General features: G+C 41.5%; 1 protein-coding gene across 1 annotated transcript in view; it reads left to right on the top strand.

Annotated features, from left to right (window-relative positions):
- Positions 1–12,407, top strand: part of nectin1b (nectin cell adhesion molecule 1b) — a 74,573-nt gene that overhangs the window by 38,003 nt on the left and 24,163 nt on the right. The window contains exon 2 of the mRNA XM_031751230.2: positions 10,351–10,722. Coding sequence (XP_031607090.1) covers positions 10,351–10,722 — 372 coding nt within the window. The remainder of the gene's footprint in view (positions 1–10,350; positions 10,723–12,407) is intronic.

Below are 12,407 nucleotides of genomic sequence, written 5' to 3'. Positions count from 1 at the left end.
ACAAACTGTGCAGACATTTTTGAGCTTTTCTTTCTTTTTCCTTTTTTCCTTTTAACTTTTATCAGAAATAATGTCACAATATAAAGAATGAAAGGGATAGCAACCTGGAAAAAATTGCTACCATCACTCAGTTTTGCGCATTCTATCCTTGCTTACAAGTCTGTATGTAATAGTCATAATAGATGTGGTGTCAGAATGACATAAAAGCCCAGATCAGAGATACTTCATAATATCCTGGAGAGGCTTGATCTACTGAAAGATGCTGTATAGAAATATACTAAGCTGTGAGAAAAATACTGTATATGGTTAAGCTCAAACACTGGTGGGAAAGACAATACTTGATCCCAGCTGGAAAGCGCATGCAGCAGAATATGAACATGGTCCTGAGATGTGGTGAGCATTCCAACGGTTATATGTATGTGGAACATGGAGCCGTACTTGCCTTGGAAAGATGGGCTGTGGTCGTGGTTTAGGAAATGGTTCAGCCCTGGCCTCGGAGTTCTGCCGAGAACCACTGGATTTCATAGAGTTTCATGATCAAAACACACATGAAAAGCAGATTTTGGCAAAGGCCAGTCTCAGCATTTATGCAGAAACCTTGTGTGTAGCCATTTCTACCACATGTTAGTATCAATCTTGTCTTTTTGTTTACATGTCATGCTTTCTGTTGATGATTCTACTGTAACTTCTCTCATTTTTTTTTTCCTGCCATGTCACTCTTTTGAAAAAGCCTGTTCAGACTTCTTCTGCCAGCGATGCAGTGTTACAGTTAAACTGTAGCAAGGAATGCCTGTTAAAATCTACAAGCATTGCAAATGTAAAAAATAATTTAAATAACAAGATAAGATAACGTGTTCAGGGATAAAGTACGTCTAGCATATCTAACGTTATCAGCTTAAGTAACTGAACACATTCATTCCTCCAGTGGTGAAATCAGGATACTAATCCATGCCTAAATGATGTTACTGCAGGGCAAAATTCATAATCGTGTTTATTTGTACTTAATTCCTTGTACACGTGCACAGAGATGACTTGTTTGTTGCAGTATTAGATCAGCGGTGCTGGTGAGTTGCTTCTGTTGCTTACAGTTAGAAGACCATCAGACATGGTACAACGGCTGCTAATCTGCAGCATGGCTATTGTGACAGCACATCTTGAGCAAATGCGCAGCATTTTCCGAGTCCCATGACGATCATGACTCAGACACATACTAAGTGTGCTTGTTAATTGATAGCAGACTGGGGCTTCAGCCCACTTCCCACTCCAGCTGGAGTGTGAATTCCCTCTCCTATATGTTAATGGATCTGTTGTATAAATGGCCTGCTCCAGCAATGCTGGAGAAAAATAGCTCTGTGCAAAACACCAACAAGACTAGCTGTGTGCACGTTGCCCCCACTGTCCTGTTTGTGTCCCAACCACAATTAGAGATGCACTTTGATGACTGCCAGTTCTTCTATTTTTCTCTACACGTCCTTAAAAATGTATGATATGCACAACTTTAATTTGTTTCAAGAAATCTACAGAGGCTACTCAGAGTGGAAATGTCAGAAAAAATCACAAGTGTCTCTAATCAAATATTGATTGTACGTTCTCTTTCCTTGGGTTTAATAAGCCACTGGTCATGCAACAGTGCTCCTCGCTATGCTTATACTGGACCTATTTATCCTCGAAAGGCTTCTTCCAGCCTGCATGCCTGTAGGATATCAGCTGGCCTTTTGTTGGGGAAAAAAACTCCACCAATAAAGGTCGGCAGGGGTCAGACACACAAAAAAAAGTGATATTCTGTGCTCTCACTGAGTATTTCTAAAGGTCACCTTGCATGGGGTGTATGGATTTACACCCATACAATGTTGTTTTGACTGAGCGTGCAGAAGATTCCCGCATCCAATGCCCATTTCTATTCTTATGTGCAGCCAATAATTGATCATCCGGTTTCAGCTGAATGGTTGTTTGATTTTTGAAATCTTAATGTTTTAGAATGTATCCAACACGAGTGCTTGGCATAATCACATGGAAATATTCCGTGTTTGTACTCTATGCAAGACTTATCTTTACTTCTGGACAATGGAACAGATGGTGTGAGAGAAGGATTTGTCATGCGTGGTTGTCCAGGGCCAGACTCTTTCTCAGCACTTTTTGGCAGGACTTTATATGCATTTCATGCTGTATTTGCTGAGTGCTTAGCAGAGGTATAGGGTACTGCTGTGGGTGCTGGCTTAGCCATCCTATACTCCCCATCCCAGTATCATTCTTATACATAATATGTATGCTTCATTGTCCTATGCATATTGAGTCAAGGTGTTTGAGGTTCATATATAGAAAAACACCATTAATACTGTCTGATGCAAGGGACATGGGCAAGATATCAGAAAATTGTTAACTCAGAAGTCCCTAGGGTTCAAGGTGATACCCTGAAACATCTTTTGACAGAAACATGTAAAATCCCCTCTCAGCAAGGAGACATATCTGCTAATTTGGGGGATTTATGCACATGGCCTAGTTTTACTGGTATTTCTACACTTAAAAAATATATTGTTTTCCTTTTAAATGGCATTTGAAGTGAGCTTAAGGCAATGGTTCTTGCAATGCCCCGCTTCAGCAGCAAAACATTTACATGCCCCTCACCCCACTCTATTTTTTAATCAGTCATTAATAATTACAAAAAAGTGGAATTTTACTTTGAAAAGGATGAGCATAGTGATTTTTGCTCCCAAAAATCACTATGCTCAAATAGATTCAGTGTAATATTTTTCACACTGTTGTGTCGTGCCCCACCGGTGAGAACCAGTGGCTCAAGGGAGCTTTAACCCACCAAACGTCAAATTTATGTATGTCTGAAGTGTGTACTATACCTTTAGAATTTCAGTCTGAATCTCTCCCCTGTCCACTAGTACTATGTCCCATTGCTCCTGCAGCAATTGTGTTATTGTGTTGTTATGTCAACTGTGTCAAATGTATATGTGGACATAGCCGCTTTGTCGGCCCGTACTAATGCTGAAATTTCCACGGGAGTTGTGCCGCCTGCAGCATCGTCTCTCCTCTGCTTTAATATCCTGAGTGCTGTAATCTGCTCACCGCGTCTGACCCACTACGTGTCACTCTCACTGCTTACCCTCCTCCTTAACTCCCCAAAATCCTCTACATCACATTTATGTAACCCCACCCCTTAACTGCTCCGTGCTCCAAGCTGATACCTGCAGTCGCCGTGGCTCAGCCTGTCTGAGGCCGTAATGCATCGCATCGCAGTTCGCCTGTGGCCCCCTTTTTATTTATTGATCAGCTCTTTCCTATTAAGACGTCCAACAGCTGCTCTTGTTTGAAAGCCCAGGGAAACGTTTGCATTATTGAAAAATAACCAGCGCGCATCATTGTGAACGCTGAACCCATTCTGTGGACGAGATGCTTTGCTGACTAATTGTCTGGTCCATGTAAGCGGTCCCTAGCGTCTTGGCTTGAGAGCTGTCTGATAAAGCGTACTATTATCTGGCTGATATTACTCTTATAGTGCAGCATTTTATTTCTGATACCACAGTTGTAGATACTTGAAACACCTGGAGGGTTCCCAGCTTTTCTCTCCAAGTATCAGTCAGCTGCACACAACTCTGACGCTTACAGTCACTCATTTACTAAGAGGAAGGTTATCGCTGCGTTTCCCCTTGCACCCGGCCTTTTGTTTACTGACAGTTGATTGCTATCTGGTATCAGTGGATGATGTCATCTCGCCATTTGGTCAGGTAACGTCAGCTATGTTTATTTTGTGTCGTAGAACCGAAACCATGGTGGCCTTGTTTTGTTAAGCTGCAGGCTGAGGGAGGAGGGTCAGAGCTCTCTTGATGCTGTGTTTCTGTGTTTACACTCAATACGTGCTATACTTTCTCTGTCTCTCTCTTCCACTCTCGCTCTCTCTCTCTGTAGGGCAAAAGTCTTATTTTTGGCCAAGCTTTATTTGTCATTGCCTCGGTCAAAGACAACCAAAATCCCAAATTGCTTTTAGCTTATTTCCTGCTAGACTAGAATAAAAACACATATTAATTACTGAAAATCCACAAGAACTGCTATCCACTTTATGTTTTAAATTCAAAAGGTATCATGAGAGGTTCCCAAAAAGCGCACAATAAACTTCACTGTCTTGTAGATTTGCTTCTTTGAAATTGTCTGATAACAAAATGGAGTAGTGATGTTTTCCACTTTTTCATTCGAGGATGAATCATTATCCCGCTGAACTAAGATGAGAAGCTCTGTTGCAGGCAAAGTGATGCATCCCCTTGACATTTGAAACGCCTTAAAGCTGCTCGAGGGGCATGTGTGTGTGTGTGTGTGTGTGTGTGTGTGTGTGTGTGTGTGTGTGTGTGTGTGTGGGCTTGTGCTCTGAACCCCATGTTGCTTTACAAACGATGGATGCAGCTACATTAGGTGAGAGCCTGTGTGCATAGTTGAGTAGCCGATGCTACACACTGCCAACTCGAAAGTAGCAATTTTATAGCCCCGGTGGAAAACACATGACTACTGTGTGACGGTAGTCGGCCATTACGATACTCTTTTGCTCAAACAGCCATTGCAAATAGTTCAAATGAAATGCACAGTGCCTCTCATGGAGCCATCCCAGGTTGGGAAGTTGCCTAACATAATAAATATTCCCGATAATCATTAACATTTACAGCCCAGCAGATGTTACATTGTCCTCAATGAAAGAGCGTGTTGTACAGAAAAGCATTTCAAATTTGAACCAGATAGTGGAAAATTATGAGCAGGGGTACTAAACCATCTGTTCCAGTGAGGTTTCACTTGCCTCTGCAGTCGGATGTTTGCTTGGGGAGACAGAGGGTAAAGAGAGCTGCTTTGGCAGGTACACCATTGTTTACCCAAGAGACCTGGCTGAAGCACCATCAAATAGTGTCTGAGTGTAGATTAAAACAAATTCTCTGACACGTACTGCTCTGTCTCAAAAAGCTAAATGGCCACAGTCAATAAAGAGCAGCAGTACACATAGCATATGGCTTATCCTTAAATGAAGTGCCCTATCTGTTTGTATTAAAGCTTCGGGGACAGTAAGAGTTCCCAGTTGCCCCTAAGAAGAATACCATCATTTATTTTATAAATCATTTTGGGAATCACTACTATTTGTTATAAAACATGAGCAAAATGCCACCGCAAGAGCTTTAAATTACTCACTGACAAACAAAAAGAGTAAAATTGTCCTACCAGGGGAATAAACAAGCTGCTAATGGGAGGTTTCTGTGTGTGTATGAGACAGTAGATTTGGACTCCCCCTAAACACCCCATGTGTGGTCATGAATAGGGGAGCATAGAGGACTGTGCCATTGCCGTGGGAACTGGGACTACATTAAACAGTCATTATCCTGTGCGGCTCAAGCCGTGTTTTATCTATCAGCATCCCACTTAAGCAACAGTAGAGTGGAGCAACCAAAGCATATCAAGCATGAGGAGATGATGTGTTTTCATGTGATAAGCTTTAAAGCTGCACTTGGCAAGAAGTTTATACCAAAATACTTCACGTCTGTAGGGGAGCTAGAAGAGACTGTAGTGCCACTGAAAACTTTGACATATTTGCTTAAGTGAAATAATTTTACGGAAGTCGGATCTCCCCTTGTTTAAGGAAGTGGCACTGTTTTCAGTAAAAACTAAAACTCTTCCTCATTTCTATCCTCCGAAGCCACTGAAAAGATGACATTTCGGTCCAAAAAGAATTGATGACATCACATTACACATTTGGGGCTTTTTGAAGTGTTGAAACTTCAAACGGAGACGTCTCGCTGCCATTTGGGACTGACAGTGTGCCGAGTTGCCTGGTGCAGCTTTAAATAGAAGACATTAATGAGTGTTTCTTCTAAAATATGCATTCAGTTCTATTTAATCTTTGCCTTTCTCGCATTGCAGCAGCTTGAGGTGAATTATTCTGAACTTTATTTGACTCACGCACAATGGATTCCTTTGGATGCACAATATTGAAGTAGGCAATAACTACCTTTGAAATATTGCCAATTTGGCTAATAAAAGACAACAGTGTTAGATTTTAGCTATGAGATATATTCCTTCCTGGTCTGAAGGAGATGTTGGGCCTGGTTTCGATGTTATATATACTTATCAAATTTATCAGTTTAATTTTGTCATGGTGATTTTATATGTACCAGAACAAGGTCTGTCTGAATACTGCCCTATGGGCTTATCTGTGGGCTGATCTTTGTATTTGGTTAAAAAACAAAGAAAAAAGGCAAATGTTAAATGTTTGCATCCTTCATTTTGGCTCGCTACAGACAGGAATTCATTGTGTTTGGGTTTTTTTGTTTTATCTTTGTTTTCCCACCTGGTTAATAAAATGTTTCAATGTGACTAATTTGAATACATTTTCTATTTTCCTGGACATTGTCCATGCACCATGGAGAGGCCATTTGACTGAAGGCTTTTATTTGGTGCAGCTTCTAATGCACAATGTCCAATGCGCCATATGCAAACAACACAAAGCACATGCTTTTCCTTTCTGCCTGACAGGCCAGATCTTATTACAGTTGAACGTTCCGTGCACAGCTCTGTGCCGAGGCCTTGGGAGTCTCTTGCTATCAGCGCAGGGCCAGACGGCACAGCAGCTGTTTTAATACTGCCCCTTATGTCCCCGTTGATCCAACTCAGCTCACCTGGTGAGAATCAAGCCACTCTTTTTTTTTTATTTAATATTTTGCCAGCTTGGAAATACTTTCTGCTTTGTTTGTTTGTCCTATCGCTTTTCCTTCCAGAAACACGGCTCCTCTCTCCTTTGGCAACTCTTAAGGCAGTGCCTACCCTATCCACAGGTGTATTAGAGCATGACTGTTCCCCCAATCATCCTCTTGTCAGTGTGAGAACAAAGCAGCAGCAGCACAGGCAATAATGCCAGCCAACCTCAAACCAGTAGCACACCTACAGTCCTCCCTACAGCTCCACCTACCTCTTTGTCTCTCTCTCCCTCTCGACAGTTCTACACTTCTCTACTTTGCCTATCTCTTTTTCCGTTGTTCTCTTCTGTTTTTGCACCACTGATTTTCATTAAACCCCCACTCCAACCTACCTTCTTAGAATCTCATGCATGTATGTGACTGTGCTTTCTGTGGCATTTGCCACTCTGTTATGTAGTCTGTAATTATAGCGCTACTCTGTGCTCAGCCAAAGAGTCCAACAGTCCTTGAGTGAAAGGGGTCCCAGTGGGGGCTTCTGGCCCTTTTACAGAGTGAATTTGGGCTCTGTGACTGTATAATTATGCCTATTCCTCGAGTTTCCATTTGCATTAGTTGCTGTTTAGTTGATTCAATCTGAGTTGGTAGCATCAGAGAAAGAAGGAAGGAAGAGCAAAGCGAGGGGGGAAGGGGCTCTTTGCACAGCCGGCCCCTGCCACTATTGTTTTAGCGCTGAAATGGATGAGGTCTGGCCAGGTACATATTTATGAGTTTTTTACAGCCCCCGCCACATGCAGCATGCAGCTCCTCCACTTCAGACCAACTTAAGATTAAACTTTAACTAGTGTTGTCACGCAGTAAATTGTGTTTGCTATTTCAAAAATATCATACTATAGCTGCCACAACTGGTAATCTAAGCTGTGATAAAATGGAGTAAAGTATTGCCCTGGGGTGCACAAGGACACAGGTGGTTCTCAAGGTACAGATGACAAGGTTGCCAGTCCTCTCTGTCAAACTGCATTAGTAAATCAATCTGTCATCTTCAAATCCCCCAAGTCTAAATCTCTATAGAGAGGGTCTTGCTGATGTGGTCAGAAGGAAATGAAAGATGATGTGCACTCAGTAACTTCAAAAGGTTGTCACTTTGTTTTTTTATGTGATTTGATGTAGGCCGCAAAGGCAGCATTTGAGCGAAAGCACATAACAATAGATCGAAATTGCCTTTCTCTCATAATGCATTGCTTTCCAGCCTAAGTCATTCAACCTGAGAGTTCTCAGCCTGCTGAGAAAAAATACATGCTTAATCTTAATGGTCTACCCAGAGTCTGCACCATTTCCTCTCTACATGCATGTATTGGGCCTTGACGTCCTTTGGCTGACTACCTACCGTTTTTACAAGAAAAATCTTAACATAACAGTCGCTGCCGGTACTTAAGACAGTTTGACAGCCTTGCATACACAGAATTCGCTTTCCCCTCTTCCTCAGATCCTTGTATAGTTAAAGATCAACTACATCAGATATTGTAGTGACTGAGTGTATACAGAAATGGATTTCTCTCACGCATTCTTACACATTTTAAAGCCCCCCTGTGGAAACTTTATTTCTGAGGGCAGCGATTATCCATCATTGTGATGCAGTTATTCAGCGTTAAAGAGCCGCTCTGCTTGTGGTGCATATGTTTAGGCCCCACTTCTCTACTTGAGACCACAGCATATTTTCAGTCCGTTTATGAGTCCTGCGTGATTAACGAAGGAATTTCAGTCTTTCTTCCTGCGGGTAGTTGTGTATCCATAGAAGATAATTATGGCTGCCTCTAGTTGTAAATACAAGCTCAGTCAGGGGCTGTCGCTTCAGGAAATGGGACATCATCAGACTTCACCTGGAAACAACCATAAATTGTAGCACAAGATAACAAAGAAGTGTTGAAACAACAGGATGTAGGTGCTCTGCAATGGCACATCTGTTCAGACTGCTGACACTGCAGAGCTCAGAGCAGGTTTAAGTGAAACTTGTACTTGTTTGTTATCCATGAAGAAGACCTATTACTACAGATTATAAAAAAAAAAAAACTAAAATAAAAATGCACTAGTTACCTCCAGCATTAATTTCAATTCAATTCAATTTTATTTATATAGCGCCAAATCACAACAACAGTCGCCTCAAGGCACTTTATATTGTAAGGTAGACCCTACAATAGTACATACAGAGAAAAACCCAGCAATCATATGACCACCTATGAGCAAGCACAAGGAAAAACTCCCTTTTAACAGGAAGAAACCTCTGACACAGCCAGGCTCAGGGAGGGGTGGGGCCATCTGCCACGACAGGTTGGGGTGAGAGAAGGAAAACAGGATAAAGACATGCTGTGGAAGAGAGACAGAGATTAATTACATGTATGATTCAATGCAGAGAGGTCTATTAACACACAGTGAGTGAGAAAGGTGACTGAAAAAGAAATACTCAGTGCATCATGGGAATCCCCCAGCAGCCTATGCCTATTGTAGCATAAGTAAGGGAGGATTCAGGGTCACCTGATCCAGCCCTAACCATATGCTTTAGCAAAAAGTTTTAAGCCTAATCTTAATTAGGCTTAAAACTTAATGCATTCTTTTTCAACTAATCAGTTATTCAGTTTGGAAAAATTGCTGCTCTCAGTTTGACAGAGACTGAAATGACATCCATGTTGAGATAACAGATTGTGTCAAGCCAATAGACCCCAAACCCCAAAATGTTCTGTTTATACTGATATACAAAAAAGTATCAAATGATCAATTCTGACAAATCGGAATGTGTGAATAAGGGAGTGACTTGTGTAATTATTCTTCCTGTCACTTAATGATTCCAGTTCTTAATAAAGGCATAGAGACTGTAAGGAACAGTTAATTCAAGGCTGATAACTGCTAATGTTAAATAAAAAGCAAAAATGCATTACAAAGAACAATATTCAACAGTTCAGTTTAGCACAAGGTCAATATATGCATGAAAGACTAAACCGAAGGTCCATGTTCTCTAATTGACCTTTTCTTTTGCCACCATGCTCCGCACAGGCTTAGATAGTAAAGGAGGAGTGCCTAATTGCTGGGTTCTTTTAATACAGCTAATGTGTGTGTTCTCATTGTTTTGAGTGCTTACACAGGACTACACATTGTTTCTCCTAATAGGAGCTCCAGGCAGTCATTGAAGTATTTGTGAGTAAAAAGTAATTAAAATTACAATGGGCTACCCAGTGTGTTGCTGGGTAGGTGGAAGAGAGCGCAGCAGACGACGACTTGGCTCCAGCTCACTGCCCTTGTACTCATTCATTAGTGATGCATTGGTTCTCGCTCGGCCCTCCCATCTCATCAGAAACGGCACCTTTGTGGACAAAGACAGGCTTGTATGGATGTGCCCATTATGTTAATAACAACTCCCCCAGCTTTCGCACACAACCACCACCATGAACCAACTTTTTTATGTATAGGGGGCAGATATAGTATCTGTGGCTCACAGGTGCGTATGGCTGAATCCACGAGTCTGACTTCTGAGTGTTGTGCGTGCTTGTACTACCTAGGAGGCTGAATTGACTCCTTGACTTTCAGTGCATGTACTTGCTATTGACTGGAGTGCTTGCTTGGCCTTGGACACTTGTTAATCGTAATTAAATGTTTTTTTTTTCCTTTCCGCCCCCCTCTTTGTGTCTAGCTGGCAGTGGACAGATGGTACAGATGGACACCAGTAAGTCTGGCTTCGTGGGTTCACAAGTGGAGCTGCGCTGCGTTTTCATCAACAGTAATCCACCAGTCAAGATCTCCCAAGTAACCTGGCAGAAGCTTCTCAATGGCACCAAACAGAATGTGGCCATCGCCAACCCGGCCCTGGGTGTGTCTGTGCTGCCGCCCTTCAAGGAGCGGGTCAGCTTCAAACATGCAGCTGTTCGTCATCGTACTCCCTCATTGGAAGACACCACAATTGTGTTCTCCAACCTGCAGCTGTCCGACGAGGCTGCCTACATTTGCGAGTATACCACATTTCCTGCAGGCAACCGTGAGAACATGGTCAACCTCACTGTGTATGGTAAGAACTGCACTGATTTTAATTCTGCTTTAATCTGTAATTTGAAAGGAACATTTTTTGCTAATCTGGTTTTAGCAAAAATAAAGCAGTTCTGTAGGGATCTAAATCTTAGTAATCTAATCGCTCATTGTTTCCCATTCTCCGGGCTTGTGTCTAGAATTTATCTAAGACTTATATCCAGTAAAGCAGTAGCTGAACATTCAAAACATGTTCTGAATGTATATATGGACCTTTGGGTTTCTCATTAAAACTGTGATCTTTTTCAAAGTGCACCAGAGATTTCATTAATGGCAGTAATATTCCCAAAACGCTGCCTGATAAACATCCATCTTCAAGAAATCTACTTTTAAGAAAGCCTAAATTGTGGCGAGATCAAATTATTAAGCTTAATCCACCGAGTGAATGGGAACATTTAAAATTACCAGCTTCTGGGAAACAGAAAGTATGTCTTTAGTCAGTGGAACAACCTGCCTAACCTACTCTGTGAGCTCCTACATGTTGTAGAACAAAGATCCTATGGAAAAACGTTGGGTAACTTTTCCAGTTAAGTATATGTGACTACATTTAGAGTCAAGATAAGAGAGTAAAAAAAAACCAAAACAAAAACAGGTTAAACTTCTGAACATCAGTTAAGGAGTTATTTCCTGGAGCACGCTTATGCTGGTCTGATGAACAATCAAAGGAATGAAAACCCTGTTCTATTGACTTTTTGAAACAGATAAAACAGGGTCAACCTGACAACCTGAGTGAAAGGCTTAGTAAAAACACATTTACAGCTCTTCTTTTCGATGCCCATTGCTACAGGCTGTGTTGTAAAGTAGACTAAAAACCGTAGACTGGCTGCTTTCTATATGTTTGCTGAAGCTCTCGGTATAACTGTTCTCTTTGTTGTTGAAACTGTAGCAGTTGCAGAGCAGCACCAACAGCCACGTCAATGAATAATATATATGTTGGTGAATTCCATATAAGATGGGCCTAATAGCTTTTATAAAACAGGAAACTTTCGCAGAGGTTAGTTGATAAAAATGGCAGGTGAAATGGAAATCAATAGGAGCACTTCTGAGTGTATAATTTGGCTTGAATAGTAGTGTGGCAAAAAAAGAGTTCTCGAGATGTAGTTTATCTTGGAAAGAGGCAGCTTTGAAAAGGTTGCGTGCTGACTCTGATTAGAGAGCTAATTAGAAATTAAGTGTTGGTTTGTGTTCTATTAAGCACCAGTAAAAGAAACAGCACTTGGCTTAAGTAGTCCCTGTTGCCGGGTCTTCTTAGTCAGCTCCAAGTCCCCGTTTTGTGTCATTTGGCCTCCCAGGACTTTTTAGGCTTCAGTGACTCAGTTTTTAGGCTCAGTGAACATCAGGAACATGTGTGCAGATAACCAACCGGCAGCCTTCAAAGAGGCCTCTTTATAGCCTATCTCTTTCAGTTGTGCATTTGCTCAAGCTCAAGCCTGCCTTTTGATGTACTAAGAGTAGATTTCTGATTGGCAACTCACAAAGGATTGAAATTGGATGACTGCGCATTTGGGTAGGCAAGTGGGTTCTACATCTGAGAGCTTTGAGGAGTGAAGGAAGAAAAACAATGTTATTTTCATCTCAGCTTCTTAGTTTAATTTACTTCAGGAAATTGATTGTTAGAAAAGCAGACAAGACTAGACACTAAAATAAAATGGAAAGTGAAATTAAAAA

This window comes from Oreochromis aureus, linkage group 14 (assembly GCF_013358895.1).
Source record: "Oreochromis aureus strain Israel breed Guangdong linkage group 14, ZZ_aureus, whole genome shotgun sequence".
In the NCBI taxonomy this organism is placed as follows: domain Eukaryota; kingdom Metazoa; phylum Chordata; class Actinopteri; order Cichliformes; family Cichlidae; genus Oreochromis; species Oreochromis aureus.
The sequence above is the reverse complement of the archived record's forward strand: the minus strand, read 5'-3'. Positions and strand labels throughout refer to the sequence as shown.